At 49.4% G+C, this 17,062-nt stretch overlaps 1 protein-coding gene across 2 annotated transcripts in view; it reads left to right on the plus strand.

The window, feature by feature from the left end:
* The first annotated feature begins 3,539 nt into the window (after positions 1-3,539).
* LOC308480503 (ADAMTS-like protein 2) overlaps positions 3,540-17,062 on the plus strand; it is a 38,617-nt gene continuing 25,094 nt past the window's right edge. The window contains exons 1-5 of one of the 2 annotated variants that reach the window (XM_081012115.1): positions 3,540-3,860; positions 8,710-8,852; positions 11,086-11,161; positions 15,261-15,363; positions 16,486-16,631. In XM_081012115.1, the coding sequence (XP_080868241.1) occupies positions 3,774-3,860; positions 8,710-8,852; positions 11,086-11,161; positions 15,261-15,363; positions 16,486-16,631 (555 nt within the window). In that variant the 5' untranslated portion in view covers positions 3,540-3,773. The remainder of the gene's footprint in view (positions 3,861-8,709; positions 8,853-11,085; positions 11,162-15,260; positions 15,364-16,485; positions 16,632-17,062) is intronic. The other variant, XM_081012116.1, reaches the window with a different exon arrangement.

Consider the following 17,062-nt stretch of genomic DNA (forward strand, 5'->3'; position numbering starts at 1 on the left):
GGCTGTCTTCTGAAACATGGGACACATGCCCCCCCCCCATCTGTGAACCAACTCAGAGAGTTCACAAGCAGAGAAGGGTTAATGTATGAATGACACTACACACGGGAACAAAGGGCACTGCCTTGGGCAGAAGAAGATTTCTGGTCCAACCAACTCAAGATTGTCTACATTGACTGAGTTTCAGAGAAATGGCATTCCCAGCTGTCAGGGGTGGATCTACTTTGAAAATAATGGAGAAGAAGAAGAAGAGTTTGGATTTGATATCTCGCTTTATCACTACCCTGAGGAGTCTCAAAGTGGCTAACATTCTCCTTTCCCTCCCTTCCCCACAGCAAACACTCTGTGAGGTGAGTGGGGCTGAGAGACTTCAGAGAAGTGTGACTGGCCCAAGGTCACCCAGCAGCTGCATGTGGAGCAGTGGGGAAGCGAACCCGGTTCACCAGATTACAAGACTACCGCTCTTAACCACTACACCACACTGAGCTTAAGTTTCAGGGCCCCAGAAGCAACTTTAGTTCATATTGCTTAAATTCTTGGGGTCTAATAGACCCAATTTGAGTTGCATGACTCAAACCCAGGGGTCAGCAATCTTTTTCAGCAGGGGGCCGGTTGACTGCCCCTCAGACCATGTGGTTGGCCGGACTATATTTTGAAGAAAAAAACTGAACGAATTCCCATGCCCCACAAATAACCCAGAGATGCATTTTAAATAAAAGGACACATTCTGCTCATGTAAAAACACACTGATTCCCGGACCATCTGCGGGCCGGATCTGGCCCCCGGGCCTTAGTTTGCCTACCCCTGCTCAAACCGATTCTTCTTTTTTTTTTTTTTGGTTGCATATATCTCAACAATCCCAAAGGTTGAGAGTTAGTAGCACAGATGTTGTAAAGGTGGAATGTTGCAGTAAGTAGACTGTTCTGTTGTGGCTAATTTCTCCACCCCCTTTTTAACAGAGGTCAAGACTCTAGGAATAACATTTGAGTTCACAAAAGTATTTAAGTTAGGGTTCCAAACGTCTGGAATTTCCCGGACATAGCCGGAAAATGGCAGTCGGGAAGAGTGTCCAGGCAGAAAATGCTGAAATGTCCAGGAAAATCCCGACTATGGCAACCCATATCGGAAGTCTAGATTTTGGCAAATATCCTTAGAAATAGCTCAAAAACTTTTGTGTCCGGATTTTCACTTTTTGAAATATGGCATCCCTAATTTAAGTGGATACCAGAAATGCAAACTTGCGGAAAATTTGTGCTGATCTGTTGTGGAACAACCCCATTGGAGAAGATAACACTGGTTTCACCGAGCTTGTTGCTGGTTGTGCTGGGAGTGGCCCCCATAACATTTCAAGCTTCGGGGCCCAAAATTGTAGGTTCGCCACTGCCAGACATGCCTGGAGAGGGAACATGAGACCTGCAAAGGCAGTTGCTTCACCTTTGAACTACAGCTCTTCACCGCAGTGGTCCTCTGTACACATAGGGCAAGATTTCTTTTAACCATATCGCTAATTTCAATATTTTTGCCAAAATATTTCTGCTTCCAGCTTCTTCTTTTGGTTCCTGGCAACATCCAGTTAATGCTGGTGAAATATACTTGGAGTCGAGAGTGGATTTCATGCCCTTTATTCAGCTCATAGTGGTGAGGAGGAATGGAAGTTCCCCCAGAATGTCTGCTTTATATACATTATTTACATAATGGGCCCACGTGACTGGCTAATTCCGGGATTCTCCTGTAGGCCAATCAGGTTGTGGATTCACTTCCACCTGGAGCTGGATTGGGTGGCTCCTGTGGACCAATCAGACTGCTGCATTCTGAATCCCATTGTTCTAGGACCAATCAGACTGTTGCATTCTGAATCCTATTGTTCTAGGGCCAATCAGACTGCTGCATTTTGGTTCCTATTCAACTCAGTACATAACAGCTGGGAATACTGGTTGGCATCCGCCTATCTCGAGAGGCAATGGAGTGCATTTGTGGAGGTGAAGTCAAACCGCTGGAGAATCACAGCGCCTGCTGTAGCTGCAGAGACCGTTAACTCGTAAACTGCTGCCAGCCACATTGTTTTTGCTGTGTTAGGAGTGCCAAAGTGACCGCTCTGGGGCGCAAGCCTGGGCAGTGCGTAGGGAGGTCCTGGGCTCCTCAGACAACAAGACTGCTCTCTCCATGATGTACAAACATCTATAAAAAGTTGACAGTTCAGGTCCACATTTGCAGAAATACAATTAAAAGTGGGAGGGGGGAGACACTCTCTATTTTATGCAGTAGTCGCCTGGCATAACCTACCTCACAGGGCTGTTTTGTTGGGGGGGAAGCAAAGGAAGAGGGTGAACCATAAGCACAAAGGGTATATATAGCATTTCTTCTAAGTGCTTCTTATGCATTATCTCAGTGAAGCTTACCCAGATATCAGCAACTGAAGACCCCGGCCAGGGCTAAATTTGGCTAAGAGAAATTCCAGATGTCCCTTTAACTGTCAGTACAGAGAACAGAAGTGTCTCTGCCTGAGAGAGTGTTGAATGGTGGAAACAGCAATGGGACATCTTCACAGCCACTTTTGGAAGGGGTGCGTCATGTCTGTGTGTGCCAGGGGCAAATGGGGGACTTTCTGCTCTTCATCCTCTTCTCAGAACAGACTTCTAGGAACTCTCTTGCTGAACAGGGTCCTACAATAATTGAATCCACAACAATCCACCAATCCAGTGGTGGTGATCTCAGAACAGTGTTACTCAAATGGGGCAGCAGCTGCCACACTGGTGTGGCATGAGAGGGTGAGAAGATTCAAGGACGAAACAAGCGTTTCATATAGTATCAAAACACTTTTTAATATTTTTTTTTCAGAAAACGGATGTTTAAATATTTTTTTTAAGGGACAGCAGGAACATTAAGTGACACAGCAGACAATCCTAGTTGTGATCCAGAATCGTCGCAGTTCGAACAGAGTGGTGGAGAAGACTTGAGCACCGCCAGAAGTGGCTTCTTTTGGTTTCCCAATGTATTTCATATAATCATAGAATCTTAAGAGTTGGACGGGACCCCAAGGGTCATCTAGTCCAACCCCCTGCATTGCAGGAATCTCAGCTTAAGCATCCATGACAGATGGCTCTCCGACCTTTGCTTAAAAGCTTAAAAACCTCTGCTTATTTCTTCCCGATAAAAGAAGTCGGCATGGCGCGAGCAAATATCTATTCCGAAAGTGTGGCCAGCGGAGGAAAAGTGTAAGAGCCACTATTTTAGAATTAGGGAAGGATGCGCTGGTGACAAAGAGCTCTGTTAAACTCGGAAGCCTGCACGCGCCGGATCCCAAGGGAAAGTCCAATTATTACCCTACTTTTCTGGGGGGGGGAATGGTTAAGGACCCCCCCTCCGGTGGAAAGGATGCGACCCCCACCGCGCTCTCTTCTTCCTCCCCCAGAAGCCGCGGCAGGAAGGATGCTGCTAAGCCGGGCTCCTTTGTCTCCCTTTGCAGAGCGAGGACTCGCCGGGGGCTGACCCAGCTCCCCCCGCCTCCGGCTCCGGCTCCCTCCTTCCGCCCCCCTGGCTGCCGCGGCTTCGGGTGGCTCTCAGGTCGCCTTGTCAATCACGGCCGCCCAGGAGCCGCCGGGTTGCGCGCCGCGCTCTCGCCGCCGCCCGACAGGTTGGAAAGCCATTAATTACTCGCTCGGCCATGCAGGTTTGCGCGCAGGCGGCTCCTCTCGCCGCCGCCGCCGCCGCCGGGGCTTTGCTGCTGCCGCCGCCGCCGCCTCCTGGCTGCCCATGGAGCTCTAGCAGCGCGCACGATGGCCGCGCCTCCCGCCTGCTCTGCCCGCCGGCTCCTCGCCGCGCCCTCGCTGCTTCTGCTGCTGGCCGGCGCCCTGGGCGCTAAGGTAAGGGGGCTGGTGGCCACCGCCAGGGACGCGGGGAGCCAGGGCGCCGCCGGCTGCCGTGCGCCCGGGCGCGCTCAGGATTGATGCGCCCTCCCCGGGGGATCCTCTGCGAGGCTCCTTGCCAGGGGGCAGCTGGCTGCCTTGGCCGGCTCAGCCTCCGGGACTGGGGAGGGCAAACGCAGTCGGCTCACAGCCGCTGGCCACCGCGCCCAGGGCCTGGGAACCGAAGAAATGCGCCCCAGCGCGCGCCTTCCTTTTCCCAGCCGCTGTATCACCAAAGTCTGACGCGCCCGGGTTTTGTTGTTGTTGTTTTGTTGGTTGTTGGTCTCCCTCTCTTCCTCGCCCCCGAAAACCACCCCCTCTCCAAGCCAGAGACCATTTTATCACGAATTTAAGCAGGAAGAGGGGAACGGGTGGCAGTTTGCGCCAACCACTCCCTTCGCTGCTTTGGATTCCCAAGGGATTAGGAGACCCGGAAAGCGAAATGCTTTGAAAAGTCCCCTGCTAGGATTTCCTTTGGCTCCGGAGACCCCCTTCTTGCTTTCCCCTTGGCCGCTTCAGCTACCAAGTCGTCTTCCCTTTGAAGTGGAGGCGTTTTTAGCACATGGCACGAAGAACAGCCTCTGATCCTCTCCGGCTGTTTCTGCTCACGTGTGAATAACGTTAATGCCGGATGGAAAAAACGTACAGGAGGGTTTTTTATAATAAAAAATGCACTTGTATTGCATTTGAGTTAGAGACTTGGAGAAGAGCAAAGCCTGGTTTGGATAATAATGTGTGGAAACAGAGTCCAAAGGAAGCTGTAGCCCTTAATGCGAGCTGACATCTGGAGAGCCCAAAATCCTGATCCTAAATACATTATGTGGCAATGAGGGCAATTCACAGGTGGGGAGGACCCAAGACTACAGTCCTATGCAAACTTCTCAATGTATCCATATTTTCACTGCATTATGTGCATATGATTCCCAGACAAGTGGCTGTACTAAGAAGCCCACCCCTCAGGATCCCCATTGCAGACAAGTCTTGCTGCAGCACAGTGGTTGGACGGCATACAGACATAACCAAAGCATTGTGCTCCTGTACCTGCTGTGTTGTTGCATGGGATCCCGGCTCTGACTTAGATGGTGTGTGGTTGGTACAGCCACTTGTGGTAAGAAAACTCTACGGAAGGAAGCCTAGTTCACATGCAGGATCAATCCCATGCACTTTCATTGCTCCAACTTCTACATACCCTGTTTTAGCATCCAACTTTTCTTTCTTCATTTATTATTTCAATTTTTTTTCACCTCCTTTTTTCCCGCCCAGGACAGCTCGCAACAATCATTTTATAGGAAACAATTCAAATCATCGTGCATAGCCGTTAAAAACCAGGAGTGAAAAACTTAACACTATCAGCCAAAATCCTGGAAACATTTTTTTATAAAAAGTATTTACATGCTTCATGAATGCAGGTGAGGAGGTGGGAGTGCCCACCTTTCCTTGGGAAGGGGCTCCACAGTGGGGGTGCTGCCCCCGAGAATGCCTTAGCAGTGGTCCAGATATAACCCACTCTAAATCGCATCAGTTGGGCATGTTCTGCTGGGCTGAGTCTAGTGCAGTAGAAGTTTTGATATTTGGATAAAGTGAAACCTCAGCTACAAACCACTTGCCTTGAAAAGAGAATTGAGGTTGATGGGGGTTTTTTAAGCAGCAGAAAACCCCCACCCCCATTTTCCTGGACCTTCTGTCTCTGGGGTAAACTAGCCTTAAGCACCCCTCCTTTCCCTCTGCCATTTTCCCATTAACAGCAGGTGTGGGCCATTCATTTGGGGAGGGAGGGAAAGACACACCTTGGGACCTGACAGAGAAGCTCTAATTAGAGCTCTGTGCTCTTTAATAACACTTGTCTCCCTGCAGCTGTAAAAACTCTGTCAAATCCTCCTCATTATTACAGAACACCCATTCAGAGGCCAGGCCAGCAAGCTCTACCTCTGCTATTCTAAACGGGGGGAGGCAACCCCGCCCCCCACTAACTTCAATCAGCTTGCCTGAGCCTCCCAGATTTCATGGGTCACTGCAGCCATTGTGGCCCTGTTTCTCAGAGGCTTGTGAGGAAGCCCTTTGCCGTTTCCTCACTGTGAATAGCCAGAGGGAGACATCTCTCTCCGCGTCTAGGTTGGGAGGGGCTGTCGCCCCCTCTCAAATGAGGCCTACGTTCTCTTTTGCCACTGTGCCGCAAACTTCCGACAGCCGAGACACACTCTTCGCCTGAAATAAATTGGATGCACACTTCCCTGTTGTTCCACAAACTATTTACTTTGCTACGGATCTTGCCTTCCCAAATGCACATGTGGAGGTATTATGTTGCATCTCTGTGCGAGTTGCTGCTGTAGAAGTGGCTCTGGGAAGAGGCATGCTCAGAGCAGGGACTCACGCAGAAGTGCAAGGTGGCCTCCTCTGTGGAGGCAATCCCGATGGATAGACGCAGCAGACTATCTGTCCTTACAAAAAGCTGATCAGAAAGGCTCGTCCCATGCTTCACAGCGATCCTTCAGTCTTTTAGCTAAGCGGTTTCTCAATATTGGTTCAATATTGGCACGCAGTTCACCTTAATCATGGTGCTCTGTATGTTCCCACTGTGGCAGTGTTAGAAACTGAGATATGAAAGCTAGGAGCTAAATGGCACCTTAAACCGAGGTCATGGGCGCAACAACGGAATGTCTAGGCACACTTTTTTATAACAAGAATACAAAGCTGAAAATGAATTGAACTGCATCTAAAATATTACATGTTCATTTTTCACATGATCTAGTCTTCCTCTGCCCACTCCCCATATATTCTTAAGAGGGCCTCTTCTCTTCAGAGAGTGGCTGGAAGTGGGGAGGCTGAAAAAGGTCCTCCTTTCCTTCCACACTGCAGTTTTAATCTGAAATCTTAGGCACAGTACCTGTGGCCAGAGCTCAGAAACTGCTTGCGCTAATGAAATTCCCTGTCGCAAAATGCGCCTAGAACAATGGGAGTTTCAGACACTGCACTGTGGACATATTCTTCCATTCTTTTATATTCAAGTGGCTTCTACCCACTCATCATTGTCTGACGCAATTGAGCTTTTCGGAAAGGAGACAAGAGAAAGACAGAAGGACCAAGACAAACACATTTTGTCCACACAGAGGAATTTGGAGCTGTTTCACGCTTTTAACATGGCTAGGATGCATGTAAACTTCAAAATACTCAGGACATGGGCCTAGAAACAGTGGATGGTCATGGCTCCTTGGTGCATGCCTGCAATGTGTTTGAAGTCATCACGTTTGCAGGTGTACTTTGACAAAGACGGATTGCAAACTGGTACATCCAGTTGCCATGTTTTCTTGGAGAGTTCAAGAAGTAGGAGCGAAGTCTCGGATTGCTGATAATCCCTTGCAGATTGCTAGCCAAATGTCACTCTTATCCATTGAGCCAGTGACAAGCCGAGTGGATAACCAAACTGCCGTTTTGTGAAACACTCTCATCCTAGAATAGCTTAGTTGTCTGTATTATCCTGCTCAATGAATCGTGTGTAGGGTGGTTTTTTTTTTACACCACACATCTGGTTATCTGTATGGGCTCAGTAGGATTGGTGAAACTAGGTGCCATGTGGGACCAGTTCTACCATTAGGCAGAGTGAGATGGGTGCCTCTGTTAGATTTTGGGTTTCAGGAAAGGGTAAAAAAAAACAGCTTTAAAATATAGTTTGTTGCACTTTTCCTGCCAGGGAGTGGGAGAGGTGACTGAGATTTTCTGCTTCAGGTGCCAAAACAAATTGGGTACTATGCAATGTGGCGTGTATGTATTTCTCCACTGAAGGCAGCAAAATGTCTTGGGCAAGGCCTGAAAGAGGGCAGACTGAGAATACCAGCACAAAGTTCTGCAGTTCCGGACAAATAATTTAATCCACAGCTGAATCAGAGCAGCAAGCATTATGGGAGTTTCAGAAAAAGACAATCTGTTTTTGTTTTTTTCTACCGTTGGACAATATGTCAATATAATCATACTTAGGGCTACCCACTCTCTGTTTACTGAAATCTTGAAATCATCGAAGTCCCCATCTGCACTGTAGTATCACACCACTTTAAACAGTCATGGCTTCCCCCAAAGAGTCCTGGGAACTGTAGTTTGTTACAAGTGTTGAGAGTTGTTAGTGATATGATACAGCTTTAAAAGCCTTGGGCAAATGGGACCCAAACTTTAAAACCCACAGTTCCGCAGCAGGGGAACGCAAGTCCTCGCACTCAAAATATATCATACCTGAATAGTATGAATAGTATACCTGAAGGAGCGTCTCCACCCCCATCGTTCTGCCTGGACACCAAGGTCCAGCGCCGAGGGCCTTCTGGCAGTTCCCTCATTGCGAGAAGCAAAGCTACAGGGAACCAGGCAGAGGGCCTTCTCAGTAGTGGCACCCGCCCTGTGGCACACCCTCCCACCAAATGTCAAAGAGATAAACAACTACCTAACATTCAGAAGACATCTGAAGGCAGCCCTGTTCAGGGAAGTTTTTAATGTATGATATATTAGTGTATTTTTGGTCTTTGTGGAAGCCACCCAGAGTGGCTGGGGAAACCCAGCCAGATGGGCGGGGTACAAATAATAAATTATTATTATTATTATTTTATCATGAAATTAAGCAAAACGCAGGGCATGCGGCAAGCGTTCTCCAGTGGCGTGATTCAGTCTCGACCAAATAAGACGGTTCATTTGCTGCCCACAAAAATAAAACAAAAAACCCCGGCTAGCTCAAAAAGCATGTGTATATGAAAAGCGGCAGAGCTGTGTGGTTAGGAGAACACGCGGGGATGGAGTCCCCATGCTAACCATTCCCTGTTTTTGTCAGGACAGTAGGGAGGCACCAGAAGGAGCCGGTACCTGGAACGAAGAGGTTACCAAGTGGTGGGGGGAATGGGGTTCCTGGTCTACCTGCTCGCGCACCTGCGGAGGGGGGGTGATGTCCCGCGAGAGGCACTGCTTACGGCAGAGGTAAGTACCAGCTTGGCACGAACGTTGTGACAAATAGCTGAAGCTGTTGTCGCCACCGCAGTATAAAAAGAGCAGAGAAGGGAAGGGAAAAGTTGCCAGCAGTCAAGGTTCTCCCTTAGTCCCCCTTCTCTGTGTTTGGCCCCGTTCCTCTCATTTCCTCTCCGTTCTTATTCTGCGCCCCTTCTCCTTTGAATATCATTGTATTCCCAGGGTCCCAGCGGGCTGCTCTATTCATCCTCCTGAGGTACAACAACTGACATCCTGAGCCGGTTCCCCGGCTGAAAGGGAAGGGGAGGCGTTGCACAATGATGATGACAGATTTCGTTCTCACGAATTCCAGCCGCGTTCTTGTCCTCAGCCCGCCCACTCAAATTCCCGTCCAGAATTGGCTTGCGAGGGCTTTGCAGAAGCCCCTGCCTCCTCTCCCAAGAGCTGAATGGGAAGCCTTGAAGAGGCACCTCTTTGAACCTGCTACTCCAGATCCCATGACGCTAATGAGGGCTGCCAACCAAGAACTCAATATGCTTTGCCTAACACCCCCCCACCCCCAAATCCCTCCTTTCTATTCTGCATGAACGCACTTCTGAGCGGAGGAAGCCTGATCAAGGCCTCCCTTCCTTTCCTCTTTCCTTCCGTCAAAAGGAAAGGTGGGGAAAACTTCTTTTATGTGGGCTGGCTGGCTGCATAATTAGGTTCCAGATATGCCGAGGTGCCTTCCGTTTGGAGATGGCAGGATTCTCTAACATACTTTGAAATAAACTGCGCCGTTAACAAGGCACCCCAGTGTCTCTCTTAAAAACAGCAAACTCAACTTCTATAGCTAACAGCTCCAGTCACCCCGTTTAAAAAAAATATATTTATCTATGCACACTCCACGGAATGTAATGACAGTATTCGCTCAAAGAGGGAAGGGTCGGTTTGTGCATCAAAGCCCCGCTGAGTTCATGCCACAGGACTATGAAAAGAAGCTACACAAAGCCAGGCGCTTGAAGCAGGCGTCTGTCTTTCTGCCCATGGTCCTTCCAGTCCTTCAGAGCTGAGCCTTGCAGCCTCCTGACTTCAGATCAGGAAGTCTGCTCTAAAGGACTCCATAGATCTAGGGCTAGTAATGATGGTTGTTTAGGAAAGCTGGGCTTTTTCAGGGGTTTGGAGTGTTGGGTTGCGGGGTTTTCTTTTTTGGTAGTTGCTTTTGGTAGTTACAGGCATTTTCCAAGAGAAGCTATCCTACTTCCCGTGCCTGTCTAGATGACACACGCTTAGTAATTCCCAACTTACCTTTAATTGCAGCATGCATGAGTGCTGGCTGGGATTGCTTTTGCTGAGAAAATAGCACTCTGCACATGTTCTTTAAAAAAAAGAGGTATTTATTGATGCTTATTCAAAGATAAACAGAACCACATATCCATTACAGATTATCTTTTTATAATATCATCATATAAAAAAAGAAAAAGGGCAGAAAGTAGAAAAGAAAAGGAAAACCTAAAGAGAGAGAGGAAAAGATAAAAGCATTTCCTGCAGCCAAATATAGTATTCATTCATTAAAATCCAACCGTTCTATCTTCTATACATCAGTATTTTTTCAATCTTCAAATCCAGATATTACAAGTTAATTTTCTCTTTCGCGTAAAAAGTCCAAAGAGAAATTTCCAATCCTTAAGAACCGTCAGTAATGATTTTTCTCTAATTAAACATGTTAACTTTGCCATCTCCGCCAAGTGCAATAGTTTTTTTTTAATCAGCCATTCCTCTGCAGTGGGCAAGGCTGTATCTTTCCATCTTTGCACTCTGCACATGTTCAGAGGCACTTTGAACATGTTCCAGGACCGAAAGCAGGTTCTGGGACAGGTCTGATGAACTCAGATAGAAGCCTAGGAATGGGAGTCCTTACACCCACCCCAGTCTTGGAGACGATTGCTTCTCCTCTCCACTTCTGGGTTGTGTATGATGGCAGTAGCAAACTGACAAAGAAGGGCAACAGAAATTGTTACGGGTGTTGCGATGATGTTTCAAACCTTGCATAGAAGGAGAAGCTATGGCAAGCATAGGCAAACTCGGCCCTCCAGATGTTTTGGGACTACAACTCCCATGATCCCTAGCTAACGGGACCAGTGGTCAGGGATGATGGGAATTGTAGTCCCGAAACATCTGGAGGAGGGCCGAGTTTGCCTGTGCCTGGGCTATGGGGCCCCTGAGCCCAGGAAGCAAAAACTTCCACTGCTTTTTTCTCTTGCAGGCTGCAAGTTTCTCAGGGGACAAATAGTAGCATGTGCCTGGGTCAGTCCAGGCACTACCAACTGTGCCAGCAGCAGGTAAGATCAAGTCTCCTGGATCCTTATTTAGACATGGATTCTTTCTGTGGGCTGCTGTGCAGAGGCGGAGCTAGCTGCTCTGGCATCTAGGTAAAGGTAAAGGGACCCCTGACCATTAGGTCCAGTTGTGGCCGACTCTGGGGTTGCGGCGCTCATCTCCCTTTATTGGCCAAGGGAGCTGGCGTACAGCTTCCAGGTCATGTGGCCAGCATGACTAAGACGCTTCTGGTGAACCAGAGCAGCACATGGAAACACCGTTTACCTTCCTGCCGGAGTGGTACCTATATATCTACTTGCACTGGTGTGCTTTTGAACTGCTAGGTGGGCAAGAGCAGGGACCAAGCAACGGGAGCTCACCCCGTCGCGGAGATTCGAACCGCCGACCTTCCAATCAGCAAGCCCTAGGCTCTGTGGTTTAACCCACAGCGCCACCTGTGTCCCACTGGCACCTGGAGCGGCGCAAATGCTGTGCACCTGGGGGCCATGAGGATGGGACGAGTGTCCCAGGCGGCAAGCCGCCCATTGCGGGCTGCTTCCTGGGCGGCGGGTGGGGAGGAGCCACACCGCTTTACCAGCAGCCTTCCTCCCTTCCCTCTTCCTTTTGACAGCTCAGGGAAGTCTCTCCCCCCCCCCCCCCCCGGAAGCAGCCCAGGAGCGGGGCACAATGCCGCGCCACCTACCCGTGACTCCTAAGCCTTCCCCAAGCTGTCAAAATTAAGGGGGAAGGGGGGAAGGCCGCCAGCAAGGCAGCGCAGCTCTGCCCCTTCCCCTGATGGCTCGGGGTAGGCTTGGGAGTCGCGGGTGCCGAATGTCACCCCCCTTAGTGATGACACCTGGGACGGACCACCCCCACCGCCCTCTTCCTCCACCCCTGCTGCTATGAGCATGAAATCAAATAGATTTCAACTAGCAATTGGTTGGTTACTGCTATCTATATGGAGGCATCAATATGTATGGAACTTGAGAATGGGTTATTGGACTTGCCAGGCTGCAAGCCGCAGCTTGGTCCTATATGCATCTACTCAAAAGTGAGCACCGCTGAGTTCCCGTGAGTTTAGTGGGGCTTATTCCCAGGACTGCAGCCTCAGAAGGGTGCTCAGGTCTGCTCAAAGATTACAGTGGTATCTCGGGTTACAGACGCTTCAGGTTACAGACTCCGCTAACCCAGAAATAGTACCTTGGGTTAAGAACGTTGCTTCAGGATGAGAACAGAAATCGTGCGCGGCGGTGCAGCGGCAGTGGGAGGCATAGCTGTCAACTATTTATTTGAAAATAAGGGATCAGCAACCTTGAAAATAAGGGATCAGCAGCCTCACCTGTCAGTCTATGGGATATGTAACAATCCAGGATAGCAGCGGGAATCTGGAATAAGGGAATTTCCCCCCAAAAAAGGGGAAGGTTGACAGCTATGGCGGGAGGCCCCTATAGCTAAAGTGGTACCTCAGGTTAAGAACAGTTTCAGGTTAAGAACGGACCTCCAGAATGAATTAAGTACTTAACCCGAGGTACCACTGTACTCTTGGGAACATCTGGCAGTAATTCCCCCCCCCCCCCGCATTCTGGGTGGGGGGGTTATAAAGAATAGTGAGGTTAGATCCTCCTAGATTACATGGGCAAAATCTGCAACCTGGGGGCCACATGGCCACCCCTAAACCGAGATGGACAGAGAGAGAGAACATGAATGAGTGGGCAATGGGTGAATGAAGGGGAGAGAGAGGGTGGGTGCTCATGTATTTGTGTCAATGGGTGTGCATGAGAGACAGAGTGACAGGAAATGAATGCATGATGGTTGAAAGAAGTGGGCACAATTGGAGGGGGGAGAAAGGGCCGCCCGTCACAAAACGGCTGCACTGTGGGCCCATGTTAGAACACAAAATACTGTATTTTTTGCTCTATAAGACTCACTTTTTCCCTCCTAAAAAGTAAGGGGAAATGTGTGTGCGTCCTATGGAGCGAATGCAGGCTGCGCAGCTATCCCAGAAGCCAGAACAGCAAGAGGGATTGCTGCTTTCACTGCGCAGCAATCCCTCTTGCTGTTCTGGCTTCTGAGATTCAGAATATTTTTTTCTTGTTTTCCTCCTCCAAAAACTAGGTGCGTCTTGTGGTCTGGTGTGTCTTATAAAGCGAAAAATACGGTAGCTGCCACAGCTAAAAGAGACAGGACCACAAAATACTGTGGCCCTCCCCGCCCACATCTCTCTCTCTCTCTCTCTCTCACACACACACACACATATATTATTATTTATTCCCCACCAATCTGGCTGGGCTGCCCCACTCATTAAATTCGTTTGCAGAGATAAGCTGTTTCCACCTGCCCTTTGTTCAGAAGGAAAGGATGGGTGGTGGTCTGATTCTGCTACCCAGTGAAACATGGGCATGTTTCAGGACGATGCAGAGCCGGTCAAACTTAGCTTAGTGGGAAGAAGGAACCGTCTCAAGTGTTTTGGATTTTTGAGGGGTTGTTTACAGAGACCTTTCCCAGGTGCTACAGGAAGCATTTGTGAGTGCCCTAGGGCAGCCTTTCTCAACCTGTGGGTCCCCAGATGTTGTTGGACTACGAGAAGCTGCTGTCGGTTGCCATTCTGAGTTCCTTGTGTCCCGGAGCCTGGATACACGGTGCGAGGCAGCGGTGCGGCAGGTGGCGGTGCTGCGGTGCTGTGTGTGGCAGTCAGCTCAGCGGGATCCCACCTTCGTCGCCAGTTAAATATACTCAGAATCGCAAAGTGATTTCATGCTCTTTATTCAGCTCATAATGGTGAGGAGGAATGAATGAAAGTCCCCTCAAAGTATCTGCTTTATACACATTATTTACACAATGGGCTGCACATGATTGACTAATTCTGGAATTCTACTGTAAGCCAATCAGGTTGTGGATTCACTTCTATCTGGAGCATGATTGGGTGGTTCCTGCCAACCAATCATACTGCTGCATTGTTCTAGGACCAATCAGACTGCTGCAGTTTGGATCCTATTCAACTCAGTACATAACAGACTACAACTCCCATCACCCCTAGCTAGCAAGGCCAGAGCTCAGGGTTGATGGGAGTTGTAGTCCAACAACATCTGGGGACCCACAGTTTGAGAACCGCTGCTCTAGGGAGTTCAGAAATAAAGGAGTTTGTTTGATTTTTATCCCACCCTTCTAAGAAGCCATGTGTGCCCCACGTGGTCCTCTGTTATCTGCATTAACAACTCTGTAAGGTAATTTAGCATAGCAGAGAAAGAGAAAACCTGACCCACCCCTCCGGTACATATGGAAACTGCTTCTCAGTCAGGGGTATCATCTGGATCAAGACCGCAGTGGGCCTCCTTGCCACGCCAGAATCCAGATTGACACCCCCCCCAACAATGGCTTGCTTTTAAAAAGCCAATCTTGCAATTGCATTGCTGGCATCTTGTCCTACTTTAGCCCTGAATCTTTCTCTTTTTATCTGGAGATCTTAAACCCCCCACCTGCTTGAAATCTTAAAGTTCAGAGCCTTTGCAAATACAGTGAGAACCATAGCTGTCAACCGTCCCTTATTTGACGGGAAAATCCCTTATCTCACCGCTGTGTCCCGCTGCTGTCCCTTATTGATGATGTCCCTTAAATTTCCCGGGTTTCAAAGGAAGCAGCTCCTCTCCCTCCCTCCCTGCCGGCCAGGGAGGTGGGAGGCTCCAACTGTGTTGCTTGGCTGTGTTGCTCACCCAATAAGGAATCTAAGAACGACTGGGGGGTGGAGCTTGCATGCTTTGTTCCGATCAAATCGGCCGCGTTGCCTGGGGACTCGCCTTTGCTCAGCGCTTCCCAGCGGAGAGGTGACGGTGGTTTTCCTTGCTGCATCCCCTTTGCCGGGTTGCTGCACTGTGGGAACCACCGCTTGAGGCTTCGTTTGGTTGCTGGCTGGGCTTTCTGCCTTTGGCTCGGAGGGGCTCAGAAGTTGAACATACCTGTGCCTGGAAAATCCCTTATTTTGGCTGCTGATCCCTTATTTCCGAGGCTGCTGGCCCGTTATTTTCAAATCTGTAAGTTGACAGCTATGGTGAGACCTACCCTGGCCTGCCTTTCGTTGAGAGGAAAGGGGATTCCGTGATGAGCTGAGTTTCTCTCTCCCTCCAGCTTTGTCCTGCCAACACCGCCAGCTTCAAGCAGTATCAGTGCGCCAGTTTCAACGCCAAGGCCTTTGGAAAGCAGCACTATCAGTGGATGCCTCTCTACCCAGGTTTGCCTTCGCTACGTTACTCAGCAGAAGCTTTCAGATGAAGTTGCTGCACTTACAAGGCTTGGTGGAGTCTTCAATCCGTAAGACTCTTGGAGCAAAACAGCAGACGTCCCCTGGCACTTTAAAGACAGAGATTCATTGTGACCTAACTTTTTGTAGAGTAGAAACCGCAGCATGCAACGACACATGGGGTTAGATATATAGATTAGACAGAAAGTGTTAATGATGGGGCCAAAATGGTACGAAATGCAAGAGAAACGGTGGTAGGCTAAAGTTCAGATGGAATTCTTCAACAAGATTGTGACCATTTCCAACATCAGTCACTGGTGATAACACAGCCTTCTTAGCTTGCTTAAAGGTAAAGGTAAAGGGACCCCTGACCATTAGGTCCAGTCATGGCCAACTCTGGGGTTGCGGCACTCATCTTGCTTTATTGGCCGAGGGAACCGGCGTACAGCTTCCGCGTCGTGTGGCCAGCATGACTAAGCCGCTTCTGGCAAACCATAGCAGCGCACGGAAACGCCATTTACCTTCCCACCGGAGCGGTACCTATTTATCTACTTGCACTTTGACGTGCTTTCGAACTGCTAGGTGGGCAGGAGCAGGGACCGAGCAATGGGAGCTCACCCCGTCGCGGGGATTCGAACCGCCGACCTTCTGATCGGCAAGTCCTAGGCTCTGTGGTTTAACCCACAGCTTATGCGTCTTTAATTCAGGTAATGGGAGAGGATTTCAAAGCTTGGAAAATGTGTTCCCATCAGTGAGTAATCACTGTTCTGAGTAAAGTGTGTTCTAGTCCATGAAAAAGCCATTCCATAATAAAGCTTGCTACGCTTTCGAGGAGCTACAACAAGCAGTGTTGAGGTGGGAGCGATGGTGAAAACCACGTCGGTAGCATAAATTCAGCCGATAGGTTTCCTCACCCAGGATCACCCAATGTCTCAGTTGGGTGGCAGTGGATGTTAAAATCATTTAACTGACCTTAGCACCCAGCTTGCACAAAGCTCCAGCAGATCAGCATGATCCCACTGGTCCTTAGAGGAGAGCATCTTCCGCCTCTCTTCTCCTGGACCGCTGCCATGTCACCCTGTGTTCCAGTTTTTTCCTGTGTTTTTGCTCTAGATGATTACACCAGCATCTCTAACAAGCCATGTGATCTCCAGTGCACCACCAGGAACGGAGAGAGGCAGCTGATGGCGCGCGCCCAGGATGGCACGTCATGCAAGGACAGGGCCTACCAAGGGGTCTGCATCAGTGGGAAGTGTGAGGTAAAGCACTGTATGGAGGACCCACCTCCTGGACTCAGGAATGACCTACAATGGCTATGTTCTTCCTTCACTGTTGGAGGTAGTATGCCTCTGAATATCAGTTGCACGGAATCACAAGGGCTGAGGGGAGCGCTGTTGTATCTATGCCCTGCTTGCGAGCTTCCTATAGGCATTGTCAGGGACATTGTCAGTTTAGAATTACAACAGGGGTTTGAGGGAGGTCACGGCTCGGAGGCAGATGAGGGGAAAAGCTGGGAAATAATGGGAGAGGAGGAGGAGGAAGCACCACCAGGGGGCGACAGCTGACGGACACAGTGTCTTTAGAAAGCCTTCCAGACCCTCCATCTCCCAGAACCTGGCGAGCCTTGAAAGTAGGAGAGCAAAGAGCTCAAAGACAGAGGGCACATAGCAGCACCTGTAGGAGAGACAAT

Source organism: Podarcis pityusensis (assembly GCF_964106645.2).
Source record: "Podarcis pityusensis genome assembly, chromosome: 6".
In the NCBI taxonomy this organism is placed as follows: Eukaryota; Metazoa; Chordata; class Lepidosauria; order Squamata; family Lacertidae; genus Podarcis; species Podarcis pityusensis.